Below are 25,839 nucleotides of genomic sequence, written 5' to 3'. Positions count from 1 at the left end.
TAAGGGTCTGTCAGGGGGTACAGGAGGATATAGACAGACTGGAGAGTTGGGCGGAAAAGTGGCAGATGGAGTTCAATCCAGACAAATGTGAGGTGATGCATTTAGACAAGACTAATTCTAGAGCGAATTATACAATGAATGGAAGAGCCTTGGGAAAAGTTGATGGGCAGAGAGATCTGGGAGTGCAGGTCCATTGTATCCTGAAGGTTGCTGCACAGGTGGATAGAGTGGTCAAGAAGGCATATAGTATGCTTGCCTTCATCGGACGGGGGTATTGAGTATAAGAGGTAAAAACAATGACTGCAGATGCTGGAAAACAGATTCTGGATCAGAGTGATGCATGAAAAACACAGCAGGTCAGGCAGCATCCGAGGAGCAGGGAAATCGACATTTCGGGCAAAAGCCCTTCATCAGGAATAGAGGCAGAGAGCCTGAAGAATGGAAAGATAAATGAGATAAATTTATCTCTCCATCCTTCAGGCAGTCTGCCTGTATTCCTGATGAAGGGCTTTTGCCTGAAACATCGACTTTACTGTTCCTCAGATGCTGCCTGAACTGCTGTGTTTTTCCAGCACCACTCTAATCTAGACTCTATTGAGTATAAGAGCTGGCAGGTCATGGTAACATTGTACAAGACATTGGTTCGGTCGTATTTAGAATACTGTGTACAGTTCTGGTCGCCACATTCCCAAAAGGATGTGGACGCTTTGGAGAGGGTGCAGAGAAGGTTTACGAGGATGTTGCCTGGTATGGAAGGTGCTAGCTATGAAGAGAGGTTGGGAAAGTTTGGATTATTTTCATTAAAAAAAAGGAGATTGAGAGGGGACCTGATTGAGGTTTACAAAATCACGAAGGGTGGATAGAGATAAGCTTTTTCCCAGGGTGAGGGATTCAATAACAAGAGGTCATGCTTTCAAGGTGAGAGGTGGAAAGTTTAAGGGGATGCATGCGGTAAGTACTTCACACAGAGGGTGGGGGGTGTCTGGTACACGTTGCCAGCAGAGGTGGTAGAGGCAGGCACGGGAGATTCATTTAAGATGCGTCTGGACAGATGCAGGAGTAGGTGGGGAGCAGAGGGATACAGATGCTTAGGAATTGGGTGATGGGTTTAGACAGTGGATTTGGATCGGCTCAGGTTAAGAGGGCTGTAAATTTCCTTTGTTTTTTGTTCTTAATCCAAACGGAATATAGTAAAACCTCAAAGACAGCAAATAGAATAAAATAAAGCACTGTCGCTACTGATGATCTGAAACAAAAACAGAAAGTTCTGGAGAAACTCAGCAGGTCTGGCAACATGTGTGGAGACAGATACCAGTTAACATGTTCGGTTCAGGAACCTTTCTGCAGAGGAGAGTCGGAAGAAGTTTGTCTGTTTCTCTCTCTATGGATGCTGTCAGATCTGTTGAGATTTTCAGATGGTGGGTAGGTTTGCCTGCATGTTAATTCAAGGTCAGTAGCAGGCCAGAATCCGGGAAAATGGTTCATGCAGGCCCATGTTGTTTGAACAGAAAACAGGAACAAGAGAAGGCCATTCAGCCCTTTGAGCCTGCTGCACCATTCAATATGGTGGTGCTTGATCATCAACGCAGTCCCCATTCCAACTTTCACCCACCTTTGATCAATTATTCCAAAGAACTCCATCTCACCCCATCTAACTCCATCTAACTCCATCTAACTCCATCTCATCCTATCTAATGGCATCTAACTCCATCTCACCCTGTCTAACCCCATCTAACTCCACCTAACCCCGTCTAACTCCATCTAACTCCATCTCACCCCATCTAATGGCATCTAACTCCATCTCACCCCATCTAACTCCATCTAACCCCATCTAATCCCATCTAACCCCATCTAACCCCGTCTAACTCCATCTAACCCCGTCTAACTCCATCTAACACCGTCCAACTCCATCTAAGTGAAAGTGAGGGCTGCAGATGCTGGAGATTAGAGCTGAAAATGTGTTGCTGGAAAAGCGCAGCAGGTCAGGCAGCATCCAAGGAGCAGAAGAATCAACGTTTCGGGCATGAGCCCTTCTTCAGGAATGAGGAGAGTGTGCCAAGCAGGCTAAGATAAAAGGTAGGGAGGAGGGACTTGGGGGAGAGGCGTTGAGAATGCAATAGATGGAAGGAGGTTAAGGTGAGGGTGATAGGCCGGAGTGGGGTGGGGGCGGAGAGGTCGGGAAGAAGCTTGCAGGTTAGGAAGGTGGTGCTGAGTCCGAGGGTTGGGGCTGAGACAAGGTGGGGGGAGGGGAAATGAGGAAGTTGGAGAAATCTACATTCATCCCTTGTGGTTGGAGGGGTCCTAGGCGGAAGATGAGATGCTCTTCTCCAGGCATCGTGTTGCTATGGTCTGGCGATGGAAGAGTCCAAGGACCTGCATGTCCTCGGTGGAGTGGGAAGGGGAGTTAAAGTGTTGAGCCACAGGGTGGTTGGGTTGGTTGGTCCGGGCGTCCCAGAGGTGTTCTCTGAAACGGTCCGCAAGTAGGCGGCCTGTCTCCCCAATATAGAGGAGGCCACATCGGGTGCAGCGGATGCAGTAAATGATGTGTGTGGAGGTGCAGGTGAATTTATGGCGGATATGGAAGGATCCCTTGGGGCCTTGGAGGGAAGTGAGAGAGGAGGTGTGGGCGCAAGTTTTGCATTTCTTGCAGTTGCAGGGGAAGGTGCCGGGAGTGGAGGTTGGGTTGGTGGGGGGTGTGGACTGACAAGGGAGTCGCAGAGGGAGTGATCTTTCCGGAACGCTGATAGGGGAGTGGAGGGAAATATATCCCTGGTGGTGGGGTCCATTTGGAGGTGGCGGAAATGACGACGGATGATACGTTGTATACGGAGGTTGGTGGGGTGGTAGGTGAGAACCAGTGGGGTTCTGTCTTGGTGGCGGTTGGAGGGGCGGGGCTCAAGGGCGGAGGAGCGGGAAGTGGAGGAGATGCGGTGGAGGGCATCGTCGATCACGTCTGGGGGGAATCTGTGGTCCTTGAAGAAGGAGGCCATCTGGGCTGTGCGGTGTTGGAACTGGTCCTCCTGGGAGCAGATGCGGCGGAGACAAAGGAATTGGGAATATGGGATGGCGTTTTTACAGGGGGCAGGGTGGGAGGAGGTGTAATCTAGGTAGCTGTCGACATTCACCATAAACCAACCGAACCCATCTAACTCCGTCTCACTTTTTCTAACTCCATCCAACCCCATCTAACCCCGTCTCACCCCACCATTCCCATCGAACTCCGTCTAACCCCATCTAACTCAATCTAACTCCACCTAATCCCACCTAACCCCTTCTCATCCCACCAACCTCATGTAACCCCATCTAACCCTATCTGACTCTGTCTAACCCCCTCTAACTCAATCTAACTCCATCTAACCCCATCTAACCCCATCTAACCCCATCTAACCCCAACTAACCCCAACTAACCCTGTCTACCTCCATCTAACCCCAACTAAACCCACCAACCACATCTAACCCCACCTAACCCCATCTAACCCCGTCTCACCCCACCAACCCCATCTAACTCCGCTTAACCCTGTCTAACTCCTTCTATCCCCCTCTAACTCCGTCTAATCCCACCAACCCCATCTAATTCCATCTAACTCCATCTTAACTCATCTAACCCCATCTAACCCCATCTAACTCTGTCTAACCCCATCTAACTCCATGTAACCCCATCTCACCCCATCTAAACCCACCAACCCCATCTAACTCCATCTAACCCCGTCTAACTCCATCTAACTCCATTTAACCCCATCTAATTCCATCTAACTATCCAAGAAAACAGTCAATGTTTTGGCCTCAGCCACTGACGATGGCAGAGAGTTTCCCAGACCCCCCCACTCTTAAAGAAGGATGGTGAGGATAAACCAGTGAGACTCACATCAGTGATAGGGAAACTACAGGAGAAACTTCTGAAGTAGAGAACTAATCTCCAATTGGGGAGGTCAGGTTTGATCAGGGCTAGTCAGTGTGGCTTTGTCAGAGGGAGGTCATGCCTGACAAATCTGGTGGAGTGTTTTTGAGGAGGTGACCAAGTGTGTAGGTGAGGGGAGGGCGGTTGATGTAGTTTATCTGGATCTCAGCAAGGCCTTTAACAAGGTCTCACACGGGAAACGGATACAGAAGGTCAAAGCTGATGGGATCCAGGGTCACTTGGTAAGATGGATCCAAAGCTGGCTTAGTGTCAGGAGACAGAGGGTGGTGTCAGGAGGCTGTTGGTGTGACTGGAGCCCGGGCTGCAGTGGGGTCCCACAGGGATCACTGCTGGGGCCCTCATTGTTTGTGATCTTCATCAACAACGGAGATGGGAATGTGGGAGAGATGGGAAGTAGGTTTGTGGATGAGACAAAGATTGGCCGGGTGGTTGGCAGTGAGGAGGAAGGTGTTCGATTCCAGGAGGGTAGAAACGGATTGGTCAGACAGGCAGATCAGAGGCAGATGGAATTCAACCCTGAGAAATGGGAGGGGGTGCAAAACCAGGAAGGCAGATGATGATCTGAATAGTGATAGACTGGTAAAGGGGGGAGTGCACTGAGAGGTGGGTGTCCCTGTACACCAGTTTCTGAGAGTAAGCATGTAGGTGCAGTCGGCAGTGAAGAGGGCAAATTAATGATGGCCTTCATAACACGAGGATTGGAGCACAGGAGCAGGGACGTCTTGCTGCATTGTACAGGGCACTGGTGAGGCCATACCTGGGGTCTTGTGCCGTTTTGGTCTCCCTAGCTGAGGCAGGATGTTCTGGCTATTGATGGAGTTCAGAAGGAGTTCAAGGGTCACAGTGTAAGGATACCAGGTAAAACATTTTGGACTGAGATGAGGAGAAATTCTTCACGCGGGGAGTGATGAGCATGTGGAATCCTCTACAGTAAGCAGTTGAGGTTGAAACATTGAAGACTTTCAAGATGGAAGTACATACAGTTCTTAGGACACAAGGGATTCAAAGGGTATGAGGAGAAAGTGGGAACAGTTGGATGATCAGTCATGAGCAGGCTGTTTTCTATGTTTCTATTTATTCAGTTTCTGAGTGAAAATGGGTCTCTGCTCTCCCAAAACTACATCCTCACTCACTGTAGGATCCAGAGAGGGAAGGTGTTAGTGATAGAGAGAGCTGAGGAGATGGTATCAGGAAATGAGGTGAGGATAGGGGCACGGGGTGGGGAGGAATATGTGGTTGGAGAAGCCAATGAGGAGGGGAGCAGGGAAGGTGAGAAGAGGGTGAGGGGGAGGTGTGGACAGGACAGTGTGAGGGGGGAGGGGGAGGTGAAGAGAGGGGTTCAGGAGGGGAGGAGATGGGTTCAGGGAGGGGTCCAGGGAGGGGAGGGGAGGAGTGAGGTTTGGTTTGATCTAATCAAATTCTGTTAATGAAGCCCCACTGGTTGATCCAACCTGAGGTAGTCTTCCAGCTTCCGTTCCGTTCTCCTGGGTCTGAGTGTAAGCCATGGTTTCACCCTCCTCATAGGCTCGTACAGCTTCACCAACCAGTACGTCTGGCACAAGGACATGGATCTGCAGAGCTGGGAGAAACACCGAGAAACCTGCTCTCAACAGAAACTATACAGAGCCCTGTTAACACACACACACACACACACCTCCCATCAACAACACAGTGAGCAGATAGCTCCCAATCAAACAGTCACCTCGAGAGTTAGCAACGCCGCTCTGCCAATGATGGAGGGGAAGGACACAACGGGAGCCAATCTTTCATCGGTCAAACAGTGATATGCAGAGTGAAACATTGCAAGGACATACCTGTGAAATCAGACCCTCCCCCACATTTCAGCCAGTGTCTCTTCAATGGAAATGTACAGAGGGGGGACTGGCTACAACTAGATAGTCTCCAGATGGTATTACACACCTCCGGACTGGGAGGGACTCGAACCTGGGCATCCTGAATCAGAGTTAGGGACAATAGCACAATGCCATAGAGTCCCAGTCTGAGTGCTATTACAATAAGATCCAATCGGATATCATAAAGTCAGGAGGTATGGGATACAGGGAGATTTGGCTCTGGATTCAGAATTGGCTGGCTGACAGAAGGCAGAGAGTGGTTGTAGATGGAAAGTATTCTGCCTGGATGTCAGTGGTGAGTGGGGTCCCACAGGGCTCTGTTCTTGGGCCTCTGCTCTTTGTAGTTTTTATAAATGACTGGGATGAGGAGGTTGAGGGGTGGGTTAGTAAATTTGCAGATGACACAAAGGTTGGAGGTGTCGTCGATCGTATAGAGGGCTACTGCAGGCTGCAGCGCGACATAGACAGGATGCAGAGCTGGGCTGAGAAATGGCAGATGGAGTTCAACCTGGATTAATGCGAAGTGATGCATTTTGGAAGGTCAAACTTGAATGCTGAATATAGGATTAAGGACAGGATTCCTGGCAGTGTGGAGGAACAGAGGGATCTGGGTGTACAAGTACATAGATCCCTCAAAGTTGCCACCCAAGTGGATAGGGTTGTTAAGAAAGCATATGGTGTTTGGGTTTTCATTAACAGGGGGATCGAGTTTAAGAGCCGTGAGGTTTTGCTGCAGCTCTACAAGGCCCTGGTGAGACCACACTTGGAATATTGTGTCCAGTTCTGGTCGCCCTACTATAGGAAAGATACAGAGGCTTTGGAGAGGGTACAAAGAAGGTTTACCAGGATGCTGCCTGGACTGGAGGGCTTGCCTTATGAAGAAAGGTTGAATAAGCTCAGACTTTTCTCTCTGGAGAGGAGGAGGAAGAGAGGAGACCTGATCGAGGTGTACAAAATAATGGAGGAATAGATAGAGTCAACAGCCAGAGACTTCTCCCCAGGGCAGGATTGACTGGTACGAGGGGGGTCATAGTCTGAAGATATTAGGAGGAAGGTATAAAGGAGACATCAGAGGTAGGTTCTTTACCCAGAGAGTTGTGAATGTATGGAATGCGTTGCCAGCGGTGGTGGTGGAAGCAGAGTCATTGGGGACATTTAAGCGACTGTTGGACATGCACATGGATAGCAGTGAGTTGAGGGGTGTGTAGGTTAGGTTATTTTACATTAGGATTAAATCTTGGCACAACATCGTGGGCCGAAGGGCCTGCTCTGTGCTGTACTTTCTATGGTTTATGTTTTAATCAGGCAGCATTACGTTTGTCAGCCTTGCCATAATGGGGTGGTATTGGAAATCGATGGAAACTATCAGATCAATCCAGCTGTCGGCCTTCTGATGCACTCTGCGCATGCTCAGAGTATACACTGAGTTCAAGACAACTTCAAACGTGGATAAAACCCAAGGGGAGGCCATTCAGCCCCTCAGGCCTGCTCAACAATTCAATATGATCCTGGCTGGTCTGATTGTGGTTGACCCTGTTTTGTCAGTCAATAATCGATCTCCCTCTGCCCAAAAAGTATTTAATAACCATAAGACCATAATCCAGGAGCAGAAGTAGGCTCTTCAGCCCATCGAGCCTGCTCTGCTATTCAAAGCCTTGTCCTCCACAGCCCTCTGCTGCGCCCCACCCTCAGGCTGAAGAAATTTCTCATCGTCTCAGTTCGAAAGGGTCAGCCCTTCACCCCGAGGCTGGGCCCCAGGTCCAAATCTCTCCTCAACGTCTCAGTATTCGGGAAATTTCATGAGATCCCCCTCGTCCTTCTCAACTCCATCCAGTACACACCCAGAGTCTTCAATGACCCCTCACATGGCAAGCCCTTCTCCCTGGGATCATTCTTGTAAGCCTCCTCTGGAGCCCCTCCAATGCCAGAATATCCTTCCTTAGATACAGGGACCAAATCTGCTCACAATATCCCAAATGCTGTCTGACTACAGCCTGAGCAGGATAGTTCTGCTCTTGTACACTTGCCCTCTGTACATTGCATTTGCCTTCCTAACTGCCAAGTGAACCGAGAACAAAGAACAAGGAAAATGTACAGCACAGGAACAGGCCCTTCGGCCCCTCCAAGCCTGAGCCGATCCAAATCTACTGTCTAAACCTATCACCCAATTCCTAAGCATCTGTATCCCTCTGTTCCCCACCTACTCCTGCATCTCTCCAGACACATCTTAAATGAATCTACCGTGCCTGCCTCTACCACCTCTGCTGGCAATGTGTTCCAGACACCCCCCACCCTCTGTGTGAAGTACTTACCACGTGTATCCCCCTTATACTTTCCACCTCTCACCTTGAAAGAGTGACCTCTCATTATGGAATCCTTCACCCTGGGGATAAAGCTGGTCTCTATCCACCCTTCATGATTTTGTAAACCTCAGTCAGGTCCCCCCTCAATCTCCTTTTTTCTAATGAAAATAAACCTAACCTACTCACCCTCTCTTCATCGCTAGCACCTTCCATACCAGGCAACATTCTCGTAAACCTTCTCTGCACCCTCTCCAAAGCACCCACATCCTTTTGGTAATGTGGCGACCAGAACTGTACACAGTATTCTAAATGCGGCTGAACCAATGTCTTGTACAATGTTAACATGACCTGCCAGCTCTTATACTCAATACCCCCGTCCGATGAAGGCCAGCATACTATATGCCTTCTTGGCCACTCTATCCACCTGTGCAGCAACCTTCAGGGTACAATGGACCTGCACTCCCAGATCTCTCTGCCCATCAACTATCCCCAAGGTCTTCCGTTCATTGTATAATTCACTCTAGAATTAGTCTTGCCTAAATGCATCACCTCATACTTATCTGGATTGAACTCTATCTGCCACTTCTCCGCCCCCTCTCCAGGCTATCGCTGTTTCCCTGTATTGTCTGACAGTGCTGCATGTTAACCCGAAGAGTATCCTGAACTGGGACTCCTCAGTCCCTTTGAACTTCAGATTTCCGAAGCCGTTTCCCGTTTAGAAATTAGTCTTTGCCTTTACTCTTCCGACCACAGTGCACAACTTTCTCACATTGTACTCCACCGGCCACTTCCTGTCCCACCCTCCTATCCTGTCCCCACCCTCCTACCCTGTCCCACCCTCCTATCCTGTCCCCGTCCTCCTATCCTGTCCCACCCTCCTATCCTGTCCCCGTCCTCCTATCCTGTCCCCACCCTCCTATCCTGTCCCACCCTCCTATCCTGTCCCCTCCCTCCTACCCTGTCCCACCCTCCTATCCTGTCCCCTCCCTCCTATCCGGTCCCACCCTCCTATCCTGTCCCACCCTCCTATCCTGTCCCCACCCTCCTACCCTGTCCCACCCTCCTATCCTGTCCCCACCCTCCTATCCTGTCCCCACCCTCCTATCCTGTCCCACCCTCCTATCCTGTCCCCGTCCTCCTATCCTGTCCCCACCCTCCTATCCTGTCCCCACCCTCCTATCCTGTCCCCACCCTCCTATCCTGTCCCCGTCCTCCTATCCTGTCCCCACCCTCCTATCCTGTCCCCGTCCTCCTATCCTGTCCCCACCCTCCTATCCTGTCCCACCCTCCTATCCTGTCCCCACCCTCCTATCCTGTCCCACCCTCCTATCCTGTCCCCGTCCTCCTATCCTGTCCCACCCTCCTATCCTGTCCCACCCTCCTATCCTGTCCCCTCCCTCCTATCCTGTCCCACCCTCCTATCCTGTCCCACCCTCCTATCCTGTCCCACCCTCCTATCCTGTCCCCACCCTCCTATCCTGTCCCCACCCTCCTATCCTGTCCCACCCTCCTATCCTGTCCCCTCCCTCCTATCCTGTCCCACCCTCCTATCCTGTCCCACCCTCCTATCCTGTCCCACCCTCCTATCCTGTCCCCACCCTCCTATCCTGTCCCCTCCCTCCTATCCTGTCCCCACCCTCCTATCCTGTCCCCACCCTCCTATCCTTTCCCACCCTCCTATCCTGTCCCCACCCCCCTACCCTGTCCCACCCTCCTATCCTGTCCCACCCTCCTATCCTGTCCCCACCCCCTACCCTGTCCCACCCTCCTATCCAGTCCCCGCCCTCCTATCCTGTCCCACCCTCCTATCCTGTCCCCTCCCTCCTATCCTGTCCCACCCTCCTATCCTGTCCCACCCTCCTATCCTGTCCCACCCTCCTATCCTGTCCCCTCCCTCCTATCCTGTCCCCACCCTCCTATCCTTTCCCACCCTCCTATCCTGTCCCGCCCTCCTATCCTGTCCCCACCCTCCTATCCTGTCCCCACCCTCCTATCCTGTCCCCACCCTCCTATCCTGCCCCACCCTGCTATCCTGTCCCCACCCTCCTATCCTGTCCCACCCTCCTATCCTGTCCCCTCCCTCCTATCCTGTCCCACCCTCCTATCCTGTCCCCACCCTCCTATCCTGTCCCCACCCTCCTATCCTGTCCCCACCCTCCTATCCTGTCCCACCCTCCTATCCTGTCCCACCCTCCTATCCTGTCCCACCCTCCTATCCTTTCCCACCCTCCTATCCTGTCCCCGCCCTCCTATCCTTTCCCACCCTCCTATCCTGTCCCCGCCCTCCTATCCTGTCCCACCCTCCTATCCTGTCCCCGCCCTCCTATCCTGTCCAAGTCTTTCTGCTACCTCTCTCTGCTTCCTCAACATGGCCCCCTATCCCTCCTTCCATCTCGGTGTCATGTGCAAACATATCAACAAAACCCTCAGTCCGTTCAGCCAGACCTCCCCATCTCTCATCTCTGGGAAACAGGGTTCCAAACCCCATGAACCTCTGATAGAAGCAAAAATTCTCCTCATCTCGGGCTTAACAGATGACAATTTATTTTGAAACTGTCTCCGTGGTTCCAGTCTGCCACAAGAGGAAGCATCCTCCCAGCATCCCCAGTGCCAAGCCCTCTCTGGGTCAGCTCCCATCCTTCTCAACACCAGTGCATACAAACCCAACCTGCTCAACCCTTTCCCAGTGACTAACCTGCAGTGTGGCAGGAATCGGTTGGGTGGCCCTGTCTGAGATACTTCAGAAAGGAGACAGAACAGGATCCGGTGAAAGTGTGTGTATGGAGACAGCTTGAGAGCTTATGACCCCCTTCCTGATCATCTTTTAAAATTCGGGAAATTCTGATTCGATGATGGGAAATATCGTGTTTCAGAAAAGAAGGAGAGCGAGAGAGAGAAAATGGGGAACAACAGACCTGTTGTCCTGAGGTCAGGGAGATTTAATCGATTCCAGGATATAGAGATAAAAATTGTCTGAGTGGACAGAGTCAATACGTATTTCTGAAAGAGAAATCAGACTTAACAAATCAGATAGAGCTTTATATCATGCTACACATAGAACCACGACAGGGCAGAAAGAGGCCATTCAGCCCATCAAGTCCACACCAACCTTCTGAAGAGCGACCCACCCAGATCCATCCCTGTAGCCCTGCATTTCTGATGTATTACCCACCTAGCCTACACTATGGGCACTTTAGTTGGACAATCCATCTCGCCTACGCATCACTGGACAGTGGAAGGAACCCAGAGCACCCGGAGGAAACCCATGCAGATACGGGGAGAATGTGTAAACTTCCAGTGCTAACACACCCGGGTCAGTCTCCCACTGCCCCCTCTCCCAGTGCTAACACACCCTGGTCAGTCTCCCGCAGTCCCCTCTCCCAGTGCTATCACACCCTGGTCAGTCTCCCTCTGTCCCCTCTCCCAGTGCTATCACACCCTGGTCAGTCTCCCTCTGTACCCTCTCCCAGTGCTATCACACCCTGGTCAGTCTCCCTCTGTCCCCTCTCCCAGTGCTATCACACCCTGGTCAGTCTCCCTCTGTCCCCTCTCCCAGTGCTATCACACCCTGGTCAGTCTCCCTCTGTCCCCTCTCCCAGTGCTATCACACCCTGGTCAGTCTCCCTCTGTCCCCTCTCCCAGTGCTATCACACCCTGGTCAGTCTCCCTCTGCCCTCTCTCCCAGTGCTATCACACCCTGGTCAGTCTCCCTCTGTCCCCTCTCCCAGTGCTATCACACCCTGGTCAGTCGCCCTCTGTCCCCTCTCCCAGTGCTATCACACCCTGGTCAGGCTCCCTCTGCCCTCTCTCCCAGTGCTATCACACCCTGGTCAGTCTCCCTCTGTCCCCTCTCCCAGTGCTATCACACCTTGGTCACTCTCCCTCTGTCCCCTCTCCCAGTGCTATCACACCCTGGTCACTCTCCCTCTGTCCCCTCTCCCAGTGCTATCACACCCTGGTCAGTCTCCCTCTGTCCCCTCTCCCAGTGCTATCACACCCTGGTCAGTCTCCCTCTGTCCCCTCTCCCAGTGCTATCACACCCTGGTCAGTCTCCCTCTGTCCCCTCTCCCAGTGCTATCACACCCTGGTCAGTCTCCCTCTGTCCCCTCTCCCAGTGCTATCACACCCTGGTCAGTCTCCCTCTGTCCCCTCTACCAGTGCTATCACACCCTGGTCAGTCTCCCTCTGTCCCATCTCCCAGTGCTATCACACCCTGGTCACTCTCCCTCTGTCCCCTCTCCCAGTGCTATCACACCCTGGTCACTCTCCCTCTGTCCCCTCTCCCAGTGCTATCACACCCTGGTCAGTCTCCCTCTGTCCCCTCTCCCAGTGCTATCACACCCTGGTCAGTCTCCCTCTGTCCCCTCTCCCAGTGCTATCACACCCTGGTCAGTCTCCATCTGCTCCCTCTCTCAGTGCTATCACACCCTGGTCAGTCTCCCTCTGTCCCCTCTCCCAGTGCTATCACACCCTGGTCACTCTCCCTCTGTCCCCTCTCCCAGTGCTATCACACCCTGGTCACTCTCCCTCTGTCCCCTCTCCCAGTGCTATCACACCCTGGTCAGTCTCCCTCTGTCCCCTCTCCCACTGCTATCACACCCTGGTCAGTCTCCCTCTGTCCCCTCTCCCCGTGCTATCACACCCTGGTCAGTCTCCCTCTCTCCCCTCTCCCAGTGCTATCACACCCTGGTCAGTCTCCCTCTGTCCCCACTCCCAGTGCTATCACACCCAGGTCACTCTCCCTCTGTCCCCTCTCCCAGTGCTATCACACCCTGGTCAGTCTCCCTCTGTCCCCTCTCCCAGTGCTATCACACCCTGGTCAGTCTCCCTCTGTACCCTCTCCCAGTGCTATCACACCCTGGTCAGTCTCCCTCTGTCCCCTCTCCCAGTGCTATCACACCCTGGTCAGTCTCCCTCTGTCCCCTCTCCCAGTGCTATCACACCCTGGTCAGTCTCCCTCTGTCTCCTCTCCCAGTGCTATCACACCCTGGTCAGTCTCCCTCTGTCCCCTCTCCCAGTGCTATCACACCCTGGTCAGGCTCCCTCTGTCCCCTCTCCCAGTGCTATCACACCCTGGTCAGTCTCCCTCTGGATTCTCTCCCAGTGCTATCACACCCTGGTCAGTCTCCCTCTGTCCCCTCTCCCAGTGCTATCACACCCTGGTCAGTCTCCCTCTGTCTCCTCTCCCAGTGCTATCACACCCTGGTCAGTCTCCCTCTGTCCCCTCACCCAGTGCTATCACACCCTGGTCAGTCTCCCTCTGTCCCCTCTCCCAGTGCTATCACACCCTGGTCAGTCTCCCTCTGTCCCCTCTCCCAGTGCTATCACACCCTGGTCAGTCTCCCTCTGTCCCCTCACCCAGTGCTATCACACCCTGGTCAGTCTCCCTCTGTCCTCTCTCCCAGTGCTATCACACCCTGGTCAGTCTCCCTCTGTATTCTCTCCCAGTGCTATCACACCCTGGTCAGTCTCCCTCTGTCCCCTCTCCCAGTGCTATCACACCCTGGTCAATCTCCCTCTGTCCCCTCTCCCAGTGCTATCACACCCTGGTCAGTCTCCCTCTGTCCCCTCTCCCAGTGCTATCACACCCTGGTCAGGCTCCCTCTGTCCCCTCTCCCAGTGCTATCACACCCTGGTCAGTCTCCCTTTGTCCCCTCTCCCAGTGGTATCACACCCTGGTCCCTCTCCCTCTGTCCCCTCTCCCAGTGCTATCACACCCTGGTCACTCTCCCTCTGTCCCCTCCCCCAGTGCTATCACACCCTGGTCAGTCTCCCTCTGTCCCCTCTCCCAGTGCTATCACACCCTGGTCAGTCTCCCTCTGTCGCCTCTCCCAGTGCTATCACACCCTGGTCAGTCTCCCTCTGCGCCCTCTCCCAGTGCTATCACACCCTGGTCAGTCTCCCTCTGTCCCCTCTCCCAGTGCTATCACACCCTGGTCAGACTCCCTCTGTCCCCTCTCCCAGTGCTATCACACCCTGGTCAGTCTCCCTCTGTCGCCTCTCTCAGTGCTATCACACCCTGGTCAGTCTCCCTCTGTCCCCTCTCCCAGTGCTATCACACCCTGGTCACTCTCCCTCTGTCCCCTCTCCCAGTGCTATCACACCCTGGTCAGTCTCCCTCTGTCCCCTCTCCCAGTGCTATCACACCCTGGTCACTCTCCCTCTGCCCCCTCTCCCAGTGCTATCACACCCTGGTCAGTCTCCCTCTGTCCCCTCTCCCAGTGCTATCACACCCTGGTCAGTCTTCCTCTGTCCCATCTCCCAGTGCTATCACACCCTGGTCAGTCTCCCTCTGTCCCCTCTCCCAGTGCTATCACACCCTGGTCACTCTCCCTCTGTCCCCTCTCCCAGTGCTATCACACCCTGGTCAGTCTCCCTCTGTCCCCTCTCCCAGTGCTATCACACCCTGGTCAGTCTCCATCTGCTCCCTCTCTCAGTGCTATCACACCCTGGTCAGTCTCCCTCTGTCCCCTCTCCCAGTGCTATCACACCCTGGTCACTCTCCCTCTGTCCCCTCTCCCAGTGCTATCACACCCTGGTCAGTCTCCCTCTGTCCCCTCTCCCAGTGCTATCACACCCTGGTCAGTCTCCCTCTGTCCCCTCTCCCAGTGCTACCACACCCTGGTCAGTCTCCCGCAGTCCCCTCTCCCCGTGCTAGCACACCCTGGTCAGTCTCCCTCTCTCCCCTCTCCCAGTGCTATCACACCCTGGTCAGTCTCCCTCTGTCCCCTCTCCCAGTGCTATCACACCCAGGTCATTCTCCCTCTGTCCCCTCTCCCAGTGCTATCACACCCTGGTCAGTCTCCCTCTGTCCCCTCTCCCAGTGCTATCACACCCTGGTCAGTCTCCCTCTGTCCCCTCTCCCAGTGCTATCACACCCTGGTCAGTCTCCCTCTGCCCCCTCTCCCAGTGCTATCACACCCTGGTCAGTCTCCCTCTGTACCCTCTCCCAGTGCTATCACACCCGGGTCAGTCTCCATCTGCTCCCTCTCCCAGTGCTATCACACCCTGGTCAGTCTCCCTCTGTCCTCTCTCCCAGTGCTATCACACCCTGGTCAGTCTCCCTCTGTCCCCTCTCCCAGTGCTATCACACCCTGGTCAGTCTCCCTCTGTCCCCTCTCCCAGTGCTATCACACCCTGGTCAGTCTCCCTCTGTCTCCTCTCCCAGTGCTATCACACCCTGGTCAGTCTCCCTCTGTCCCCTCTTCCAGTGCTATCACACCCTGGTCAGGCTCCCTCTGTCCCCTCTCCCAGTGCTATCACACCCTGGTCAGTCTCCCTCTGGATTCTCTCCCAGTGCTATCACACCCTGGTCAGTCTCCCTCTGTCCCCTCTCCCAGTGCTATCACACCCTGGTCAGTCTCCCTCTGTCTCCTCTCCCAGTGCTATCACACCCTGGTCAGTCTCCCTCTGTCCCCTCACCCAGTGCTATCACACCCTGGTCAGTCTCCCTCTGTCCCCTCTCCCAGTGCTATCACACCCTGGTCAGTCTCCCTCTGTCCCCTCTCCCAGTGCTATCACACCCTGGTCAGTCTCCCTCTGTCCCCTCTCCCAGTGCTATCACACCCTGGTCAGTCTCCCTCTGTCCCCTCTCCCAGTGCTATCACACCCTGGTCAGTCTCCCTCTGTCCTCTCTCCCAGTGCTATCACACCCTGGTCAGTCTCCCTCTGTATTCTCTCCCAGTGCTATCACACCCTGGTCAATCTCCCTCTGTCCCCTCTCCCAGTGCTATCACACCCTGGTCAGTCTCCCTCTGTCCCCTCTCCCAGTGCTATCACACCCTGGTCAGGCTCCCTCTGTCCCCTCTCCCAGTGCTATCACACCCTGGTCAGTCTCCCTTTGTCCCCTCTCCCAGTGGTATCACACCCTGGTCCCTCTCCCTCTCTCCCCTCTCCCAGTGCTATCACACCCTGGTCACTCTCCCTCTGTCCCCTCCCCCAGTGCTATCACACCCTGGTCAGTCTCCCTCTGTCCCCTCTCCCAGTGCTATCACACCCTGGTCAGTCTCCCTCTGTCGCCTCTCCCAGTGCTATCACACCCTGGTCAGTTTCCCTCTGCGCCCTCTCCCAGTGCTATCACACCCTGGTCAGTCTCCCTCTGTCTCCTCTCCCAGTGCTATCACACCCTGGTCAGTCTCCCTCTGTCCCCTCTCCCAGTGCTATCACACCCTGGTCAGTCTCCCTCTGTCCCCTCTCCCAGTGCTATCACACCCTGGTCAGTCTCCCTCTGTCCCCTCTCCCAGTGCTATCACACCCTGGTCAGTCTCCCTCTGTACTCTCTCCCAGTGCTATCACACCCTGGTCAGTCTCCCCCTGTCCCTTCTCCCAGTGCTATCACACCCTGGTCACTCTCCCTCTGTCCCCTCTCCCAGTGCTATCACACCCTGGTCAGTCTCCCTCTGTCGCCTCTCCCAGTGCTATCACACCCTGGTCAGTCTCCCTCTGTCCCCTCTCCCAGTGCTATCACACCCTGGTCAGTCTCCCTCTGTCTCCTCTCCCAGTGCTATCACACCCTGGTCAGTCTCCCTCTGTCCCCTCTCCCAGTGCTATCACACCCTGGTCGGTCTCCCTCTGTCCCCTCTCCCAGTGCTATCACACCCTGGTCAGTCTCCCTCTGTCCCCTCTCCCAGTGCTATCACACCCTGGTCAGTCTCCCTCTGTCCCCTCTCCCAGTGCTATCACACCCTGGTCAGTCTCCCTCTGTACCCTCTCCCAGTGCTATCACACCCAGGTCAGTCTCCATCTGCTCCCTCTCCCAGTGCTATCACTCCCTGGTCAGTCTCCCTCTGTCCCCTCTCCCAGTGCTATCACACCCTGGTCAGTCTCCCTCTCTCCCCACTCCCAGTGCTATCACACCCTGGTCAGTCTCCGTCTGTCCCCTCTCCCAGTGCTATCACACCCAGGTCACTCTCCCTCTGTCCCCTCTCCCAGTGCTATCACACCCTGGTCAGTCTCCCTCTGTCCCCTCTCCCAGTGCTATCACACCCTGGTCAGTCTCCCTCTGCCCCCTCTCCCAGTGCTATCACACCCTGGTCAGTCTCCCTCTGTACCCTCTCCCAGTGCTATCACACCCGGGTCAGTCTCCATCTGCTCCCTCTCCCAGTGCTATCACACCCTGGTCAGTCTCCCTCTGTCCTCTCTCCCAGTGCTATCACACCCTGGTCAGTCTCCCTCTGTCCCCTCTCCCAGTGCTATCACACCCTGGTCAGTCTCCCTCTGTCCCCTCTCCCAGTGCTATCACACCCTGGTCAGTCTCCCTCTGTCTCCTCTCCCAGTGCTATCACACCCTGGTCAGTCTCCCTCTGTCCCCTCTTCCAGTGCTATCACACCCTGGTCAGGCTCCCTCTGTCCCCTCTCCCAGTGCTATCACACCCTGGTCAGTCTCCCTCTGGATTCTCTCCCAGTGCTATCACACCCTGGTCAGTCTCCCTCTGTCCCCTCTCCCAGTGCTATCACACCCTGGTCAGTCTCCCTCTGTCTCCTCTCCCAGTGCTATCACACCCTGGTCAGTCTCCCTCTGTCCCCTCACCCAGTGCTATCACACCCTGGTCAGTCTCCCTCTGTCCCCTCTCCCAGTGCTATCACACCCTGGTCAGTCTCCCTCTGTCCCCTCTCCCAGTGCTATCACACCCTGGTCAGGCTCCCTCTGTCCCCTCTCCCAGTGCTATCACACCCTGGTCAGTCTCCCTCTGTCCCCTCTCCCAGTGCTATCACACCCTGGTCAGTCTCCCTCTGGATTCTCTCCCAGTGCTATCACACCCTGGTCAGTCTCCCTCTGTCCCCTCTCCCAGTGCTATCACACCCTGGTCAGTCTCCCTCTGTCCCCTCTCCCAGTGCTATCACACCCTGGTCAGTCTCCCTCTGTACCCTCTCCCAGTGCTATCACACCCAGGTCAGTCTCCATCTGCTCCCTCTCCCAGTGCTATCACTCCCTGGTCAGTCTCCCTCTGTCCCCTCTCCCAGTGCTATCACACCCTGGTCAGTCTCCCTCTGTCCCCTCTCCCAGTGCTATCACACCCTGGTCACTCTCCCTCTGTCCCCTCTCCCAGTGCTATCACACCCTGGTCACTCTCCCTCTGTCCCCTCTCCCAGTGCTATCACACCCTGGTCAGTCTCCCTCTGTCCCCTCTCCCAGTGCTATCACACCCTGGTCAGTCTCCCTCTGTCCCCTCTCCCAGTGCTATCACACCCTGGTCACTCTCCATCTGCTCCCTCTCCCAGTGCTATCACACCCTGGTCAGTCTCCCTCTGTCCCCTCTCCCAGTGCTATCACACCCTGGTCAGTCTCCCTCTGCGCCCTCTCCCAGTGCTATCACACCCTGGTCAGTCTACCCCTGTCCCCTCTCCCAGTGCTATCACACCCTGGTCACTCTCCCTCTGTCCCCTCTCCCAGTGCTATCACACCCTGGTCAGTCTCCCTCTGTCGCCTCTCCCAGTGCTATCACACCCTGGTCAGTCTCCCTCTGTCCCCTCTCCCAGTGCTATCACACCCTGGTCAGTCTCCCTCTGTCTCCTCTCCCAGTGCTATCACACCCTGGTCAGTCTCCCTCTGTCCCCTCTCCCAGTGCTATCACACCCTGGTCGGTCTCCCTCTGTCCCCTCTCCCAGTGCTATCACACCCTGGTCGGTCTCCCTCTGTCCCCTCTCCCAGTGCTATCACACCCTGGTCAGTCTCCCTCTGTCCCCTCTCCCAGTGCTATCACACCCTGGTCAGTCTCCCTCTGTACCCTCTCCCAGTGCTATCACACCCAGGTCAGTCTCCATCTGCTCCCTCTCCCAGTGCTATCACTCCCTGGTCAGTCTCCCTCTGTCCCCTCTCCCAGTGCTATCACACCCTGGTCAGTCTCCCTCTGTCCCCTCTCCCAGTGCTATCACACCCTGGTCACTCTCCCTCTGTCCCCTCTCCCAGTGCTATCACACCCTGGTCACTCTCCCTCTGTCCCCTCTCCCAGTGCTATCACACCCTGGTCAGTCTCCCTCTGTCCCCTCTCCCAGTGCTATCACACCCTGGTCAGTCTCCCTCTGTCCCCTCTCCCAGTGCTATCACACCCTGGTCACTCTCCATCTGCTCCCTCTCCCAGTGCTATCACACCCTGGTCAGTCTCCCTCTGTCCCCTCTCCCAGTGCTATCACACCCTGGTCAGTCTCCCTCTGCGCCCTCTCCCAGTGCTATCACACCCTGGTCAGTCTCCCTCTGTCCCCTCTCCCAGTGCTATCACACCCTGGTCAGTCTCCCTCTGTCCCCTCTCCCAGTGCTATCACACCCTGGTCAGTCTCCCTCTGTATTCTCTCCCAGTGCTATCACACCCTGGTCAGTCTTCCTCTGTCCCCTCTCCCAGCGCTATCACACCCTGGTCAGTCTCCCTCTGTCCCCTCTCCCAGTGCTATCACACCCTGGTCAGTCTCCCTCTGTCCCCTCTCCCAGTGCTATCACACCCTGGTCAGTCTCCCTCTGTCTCCTCTCCCAGTGCTATCACACCCTGGTCAGTCTCCCTCTGTCCCCTCTCCCAGTGCTATCACACCCTGGTCAGTCTCCCTCTGTCCCCTCTCCCAGTGCTATCACACCCTGGTCACTCTCCCTCTGTCCCCTCTCCCAGTGCTATCACACCCTGGTCAGTCTCCCTCTGTCCCCTCTCCCAGTGCTATCACACCCTGGTCAGTCTCCCTCTGTCCCCTCTCCCAGTGCTATCACACCCTGGTCAGTCTCCCTCTGTCCCCTCTCCCAGTGCTATCACATCCTAAATGTGTTGTAGCATATTTGAATTTTGATAAGATCCCACACAGGAGGTTTGTTTATTAAAATTAATGTGTGGAATTGTAGGTAACCTGCTGGTACGGATTGAAGATTATTAAACAGGTATAAAACAGACAGTAGTTATCAAAGGGCCTTTCCTGTGCTGATGGAGTGTGGCCTGTAGTTTCAGCTGTTCACTATATATATATATCACTGATCTGGAGTTAGGGGCTCATGGGAATAATTTTGAAGTTTGCAGATGTTACAAACGTTTTGCGAGTGCAAGTTGTGAGGATGATATAAAGAGGATAAGCTGAGTGATTGTAAATATATGTGTCAGGGTGTAAAGTGCTCCTTGTTGATAGATTGGAATGTCTCGATGTACGAAAGGATCCAGGTGTCCTTGTTCATACGTGACTGAACTTTTGTATGCACGCGCAGCAGTCCATGCAGGAGGTAAATGATGTTTTAGACTTTATCATAATATGATTTAGACACAGGAGCAAAAGAAGTCTTGTTCCAAATGAGCCAGAACTCTGGTGAGACTGCACCTGGAACATTGTCTCCAGTCCCGTCCCCTCCTCAGAGGAAGAGCGATGGAGGTTCCTCAGACTGACTTGGGGATGTTGGAACTGTCCTAGGAGGAGAGACTGAGGAGACTGAGCCTGTACTCTGCAGTTTCAAAATATTAAAGGATCTCGTGGAATCTTATTAAATTCTCAAAGGGACGGGCAAAGCACAAACTGAAAGGATATGTTCCCCTGGTTATGCGTCCAGAACCAGAGAACTTCAACTCAAAATAAAAGGCAATTAATTTCGGACTGACACGGCGAGGAATCCCTGGACTCAGAGGTTGGTGAATCTCAGGAGTTCTCTACTCCAGAGATCTGTGGATGCTCAGTCATTAACTTCGAGAGAGATTGACAGTCACTAATAACACCAAGCTATTTGGGAGAACATGGGAATATGGTGAAGTACAGCAGAATAGGCCTGAGGGGCTGAATGGCCTCCTCCTGCTCCAGTGTTCTCATACAACTACAGCACAACTTCCCTATTTTTGAATCCATCCATCATGCACCACATTCCATTTTGTTCTCATTCACTTCCTGCAGCTACGTACAACACAGCTAGACCACGGAAACGTACAGCACAGAGCAGGCCCTTCGCACCACCATGTTGTGCCGAGATTTAATCCTAGTGTAAAATATAATAACCTAACCTACGAACCCCTCAACTCACTGCTCTCCATGTGCATGTCCAGCAGTCGCTTAAATGTCCCCAATGACTCTGCTTCCACCATCACAGCTGGTAACACATTCCATACATTCACAACTCTCTGTGTAAAGAACCTACCTCTGACATCTCCTTTATACCTTCCTCCTAATATCTTCAAACTATGACTCCCCTGGTCCCAGTCAGTCCTGCCCTGGGGAAAAGTCTCTGGCTGTTGACTCTATCTATTCCTCTCATTACCTTGTACACCTCGATCAGGTCTCCTCTCTTCCTCCTCCACTCCAGAGAGAAAAGTCTGAGCTTATTCAACCTTTCTTCATAAGGCAAGCCCTCCAGTCCAGGCAGCATCCTGGTAAACCTTCTTTGCACCCTCTCCAAACCCTCTGTATCTTTTCTATAGTAGGGCGACCAGAACTGGACACAATATTCCAAGTGTGGTCTCACCAGGGACTTGTAGAGCTGCAGCAAAACCTCGCGGCTCTTAAACTCAATCCCCCTGTTAATGAAAGCCCAAACACCATATGTTTTCTTAACAACCCTATCCACTTGGGTGGCAACTTTGAGGGGTCTATGTACTTGCACACCCAGGTCCCTCTGTTCCTCCACACTGCCAAGAATCCTGTCTTTAATCCTATATTCAGCATTCGAGTTCAACCTTCCAAAATGCATCCAGGTTGAACTCCATCTGCCATTTCTCAGCCCAGCTCTGCATCCTGTCTATGTCTCACTGCAGCCTGCAGTATCCCTCTATACTATCGACGACACCTCCAACCTTTGTGTCATCTGCAAATTTACTAACCCACCCCTCAACCTCCTCATACCAGTCATTTATAAAAACTACAAAGAGCAGAGGCCCAAGAACAGAGCCCTGCGGGTCCCCACTCACCACTGACCTCCAGGCAGAATACTTTCCATCTACAACCACTCTCTGCCTTCTGTCAGCCAGCCAATTCTGAATCCAGATAGCCAAATCTCCCTGTATCTCATACCTCCTGACTTTATGAATGAGCCTACCATGGGGAACCCTATCAAATGCCTTGCTGAAGTCCATATACACCACAACCACTGCACGACCATCATCAACCTGTCTCGTCACCTTGTCAAAGAACTCAATAAGATTTGTGAGGCATGACCTGCCCCTCACAAAGCCATGCTGACTGCCTTTAATCACACTCTGTTTTTCCAAATTGTCATAAATCTTATCCCTCAGAATTCTTTCCAAAACTTTGCTGACCACAGCTGTAAGACTGACCGGTCTGTAATTGCCAGGGATTTCCCTATTACTCTTCTTGAAAAGAGGAACAACATTCACCTCCCTCCAATCCTCCGGTACGACTCCTGTGGAGAGTGAGGAGGTAAATGTCCTCGCCAGCGGCTTAGCAACCTCCTTTCTCGCTTCCCGGAGCAGCCTGGGATAAATCTGGTCTGGCCCTGGGGACTTATCAATCTTAATGTTTTCCAAAATTTCCACCACATCAACTTCATCAATCTCGATCTGGTCAAGCCTGTATCCCAGCTCCTCAAAGTTCTCATTCACAACAAGTTCCCTTTCCTTGGTGGAAACTGAAGCAAAAAACTCATTTAGGGCTTCCCCTATCTGCTCAATCTCTACACACAAGTTCCCTCCCCTATCCCTGACCGGCCCTACCTTCTCCCTGATCATTCTCTTATTCCTCACGTATCAGTAAAATGCCTTTGGGTTCTCCCTAATCCTTCTTGCCAAGCCTTTATCAATCAAAAATTGTTCAATCAATTAAGAAAGAATTTAATTGACAAAATAATCACAGAATTGTAATGTAATAACTTTCGGCATTGTTCAAACTTTACTTTGGATTTGTTGCTCTTGAGAAACAAAAGCTTGTGAAAAATAATGCAACAATTTGTGGGGTCACAGTGGTGAGGATTCATACTCAAAGAATGGTTCGATCAGGAAAGAGCAGTTACTGTGTGTCACAGTGTGACAGCTCCTCCACTGAAACCATCAGGCATGGGAAGGAAATGGGGATATCTGCCTTTGTGTATGTGCACGTACATCTGTCTGTCTGTGTGTGTGTGTCTGCGTGTGTGTGTATGTGTGTGTGTGTGTCTGTGTCTGTGTGTGTGTGTGTATCTGTGAGTGCGTGTGTGTGTGTGTGTGTGTCTGCATGTATGTGTGTGTGAGGGTGTGTATGTGTGTGTGTGCGTGTGTGTGTCTGTGTGTGCGCATGTGTGTGTGTCTGTGTGTGTGCGTGTGTGTGCATGTATGTGTGTGTGAGTGCGTGTGTGTGTGTGCGTGTGTGTGCGTGTGTGTGCGTGTAAGTGTGTGTATGTGTGTGTATGTGTGTATGTGTGTGAGTGTGTGTGTGTATGTATGTATGTGTGTGTGTGTGTGTGCGCATGTGTGTGTGCGCATGTGTGTGTTTGCATGTGTATGTTTGGATGTGCTTCCCCCCGACTTGAGGTGTTGTTGCACGTACCTTCCGCTAAGTCCTTCAGGCAGGTGCTTTTCCCTGCGAGCACCTTGCCCAGAATGCATGCCTTGATGGGGAATGGAGGAAACACAGGGGGTGGCGTCGGTGGCTGGACGGGATGAACTATCTCAAAGATGCGTGCGACCACATGACCCAGAATGTTATTGTTGGCAGGAGGACCATGAATATCTCCTCCTTCTGGTGGCAGCCAATCACCTGTCATCATCTGATAGAGAGAGATAGAGAGATAGTGGGACAGAGAGAATAGAGTGAGAGAGAGAGAGACCCAGAATGAGACAGAGAGACAGTAAGACAGAGAGAAAGAGACAGAGAGAGACAGAGTGAGACACAGAACAATTGAGAAAGGAAAAAAAACTGACATAGAGAGAGAACATGATCAAGAAGAGAAGCAGAGAAAGAGAGTAAGAGGAGGAGAGAAAGATAGGGATGAAAGGCACAGATGGAGAGACAGTGGGAGAGAGAGAGAGAGACAGGCAGACAGACTGTTAGAGAGGCAAAGATGCATTCAAAAATGTGGGCTGTATCTTCCTATATTTTTGGCGATGTGGCTTTTTCATCAAGTTTCATGGACAGTTTTTCTCGATGAGGTCTAGTGAGTTTTCTTATGGGGTCATCCCTGACCTAGCTCATTAACTACTTACCTTGAGAACCTCCCTCACCACGGCCAGGAATATTTCCCACTGCTGGGGTATCCCAGGATTTCTCGTCATCATTGACCCCCCACCCCCCGCCCCCAGCGAGCACCAAGTTAAAAATCCCACAACACCAGGTTATAGTCCAACAGGTTTAATTGGAAGGACAAGCTTTTGGATCTCGCTGCCTGATGAAGGAGCGTCGCTCTGAAAGCTAGTGTGCTTCCAATTACACCTGTTGGACTATAAGCTGGTGTTGTGTGATTTTTAACTTGGTCCACCCCAGTCCAATACCAGCATCTCTACATTATATGAACATAGTGGTACTGCAGCATTAAACCGATGACTCTGACAGCACAGAGGCAGCACAGTTTACACTTCCTTGCTCATTCCTACCCCGGTCGCTGTTTAAACACCAGGCCACAGACCTGCCTGTACTACAGCCACATTCTCTCTGACAATCCCCTGTCAGTCACTGCGCCACTGTCCACATGACCCACTGGTTTGCAGAGTCTCACCATCGTTAAGTGGGGAGACATCACAGACGGTTCAAAACATTCACCTCTAGTCACCAACACTAAAAGCCAACACAAACCAAACAAGCAGAAGTTGCATTTTCCTCACAGGAGCAGCACGGTGGCTCAGTGGTTAGCATGGCTGCCTCACAGCGCCCAGGGACCTGTGAAGGTTCCACATACCCCTGTGTCTGTGTGGGTTTCCTCCAACAGCTCCAGTTTCCTCCCATTGTCCAAACATGCGCAGGTTAGATTGGACTGGCCGTTCTAAACTGCCCTCGGTGTCCAGGGATGTGCAGGCTAGGTGGATGAGCTGTGGGGAATGCAGGGTTACAGCAATAGGATAGGGGGATGCTCTTCTGAGGCTTGGTGTGGACCTGATGGGCTGAATGACCTGCTTCTACACTCTCAAGATTCTATGACTTTTTAGCATACAAGTCACACTCTCCTGACAAGCACCAATAATGTTACAGACCATAAGACCATCCGACATAGGAGTGGAAGTAAGGCCATTCGGCCCATCGAGTCCACTCCGCCATTCAATCATGACTGATGGGCATTTCAACTACACTTACTCACACTCTCCCCTTATCCCTTAACTCCTTGAGATATCAAGAATCTATCAATCTCTGCCTTGAAGACATTTACCGTCCCGGCCTCCACTGCACTCTGCGGCAATGAATTCCACAGGCCCACCACTCTCTGGCTGAAGAAATGTCTCCTCATTTCCATTCTAAATTAACCCCCTCTAATTCTCAGGCTGTGCCCATGGGTCCTAGTCTCCCCGCCGAACGGAAACAACCTCCCAGCGACACCGTTTCTGCACCATGCATTATCTTGTAAGTTTCTATTAGATCTCCCCTCAGCCTTCTGAACTCTAATGAATATAATCCCAGGATCCTCAGCTGTTCCTCGTATGTTAGACCTACCATTCCAGGGATCATCCGTGTGAATCTCCGCTGGACACGCTCCAGTGCCAGTATGTCCCTCCTGAGGTGTGGGGACCAAAACTGGACACAGTATTCCAAATGGGGCCTAATCAGAGCTTTATAAAGTCTCAGTAGGACATCGCTGCTTTTATATTCCAACCCTCTTGAGATAAATGACAACATTACATTCACTTTCTTAATCATGGACTGAACCTGCATGTTTACCTTTAGAGAATCCTTGACTAGCACT

General features: G+C 52.9%; 1 protein-coding gene across 1 annotated transcript in view; it reads right to left on the bottom strand.

The window, feature by feature from the left end:
* The window catches only part of spef2 (sperm flagellar 2), a 244,563-nt gene that overhangs the window by 155,108 nt on the left and 63,616 nt on the right, over positions 1 to 25,839 (bottom strand). Inside the window, exons 11-12 of the mRNA XM_060847113.1 lie at positions 23,499 to 23,718; positions 5,371 to 5,498 (exon numbers count right to left, since the gene is read on the bottom strand). Coding sequence (XP_060703096.1) covers positions 5,371 to 5,498; positions 23,499 to 23,718 — 348 coding nt within the window. The remainder of the gene's footprint in view (positions 1 to 5,370; positions 5,499 to 23,498; positions 23,719 to 25,839) is intronic.

This window comes from Hemiscyllium ocellatum, chromosome 2 (genome assembly GCF_020745735.1).
Source record: "Hemiscyllium ocellatum isolate sHemOce1 chromosome 2, sHemOce1.pat.X.cur, whole genome shotgun sequence".
NCBI lineage: Eukaryota > Metazoa > Chordata > Chondrichthyes > Orectolobiformes > Hemiscylliidae > Hemiscyllium > Hemiscyllium ocellatum.
The sequence above is the reverse complement of the archived record's forward strand: the minus strand, read 5'-3'. Positions and strand labels throughout refer to the sequence as shown.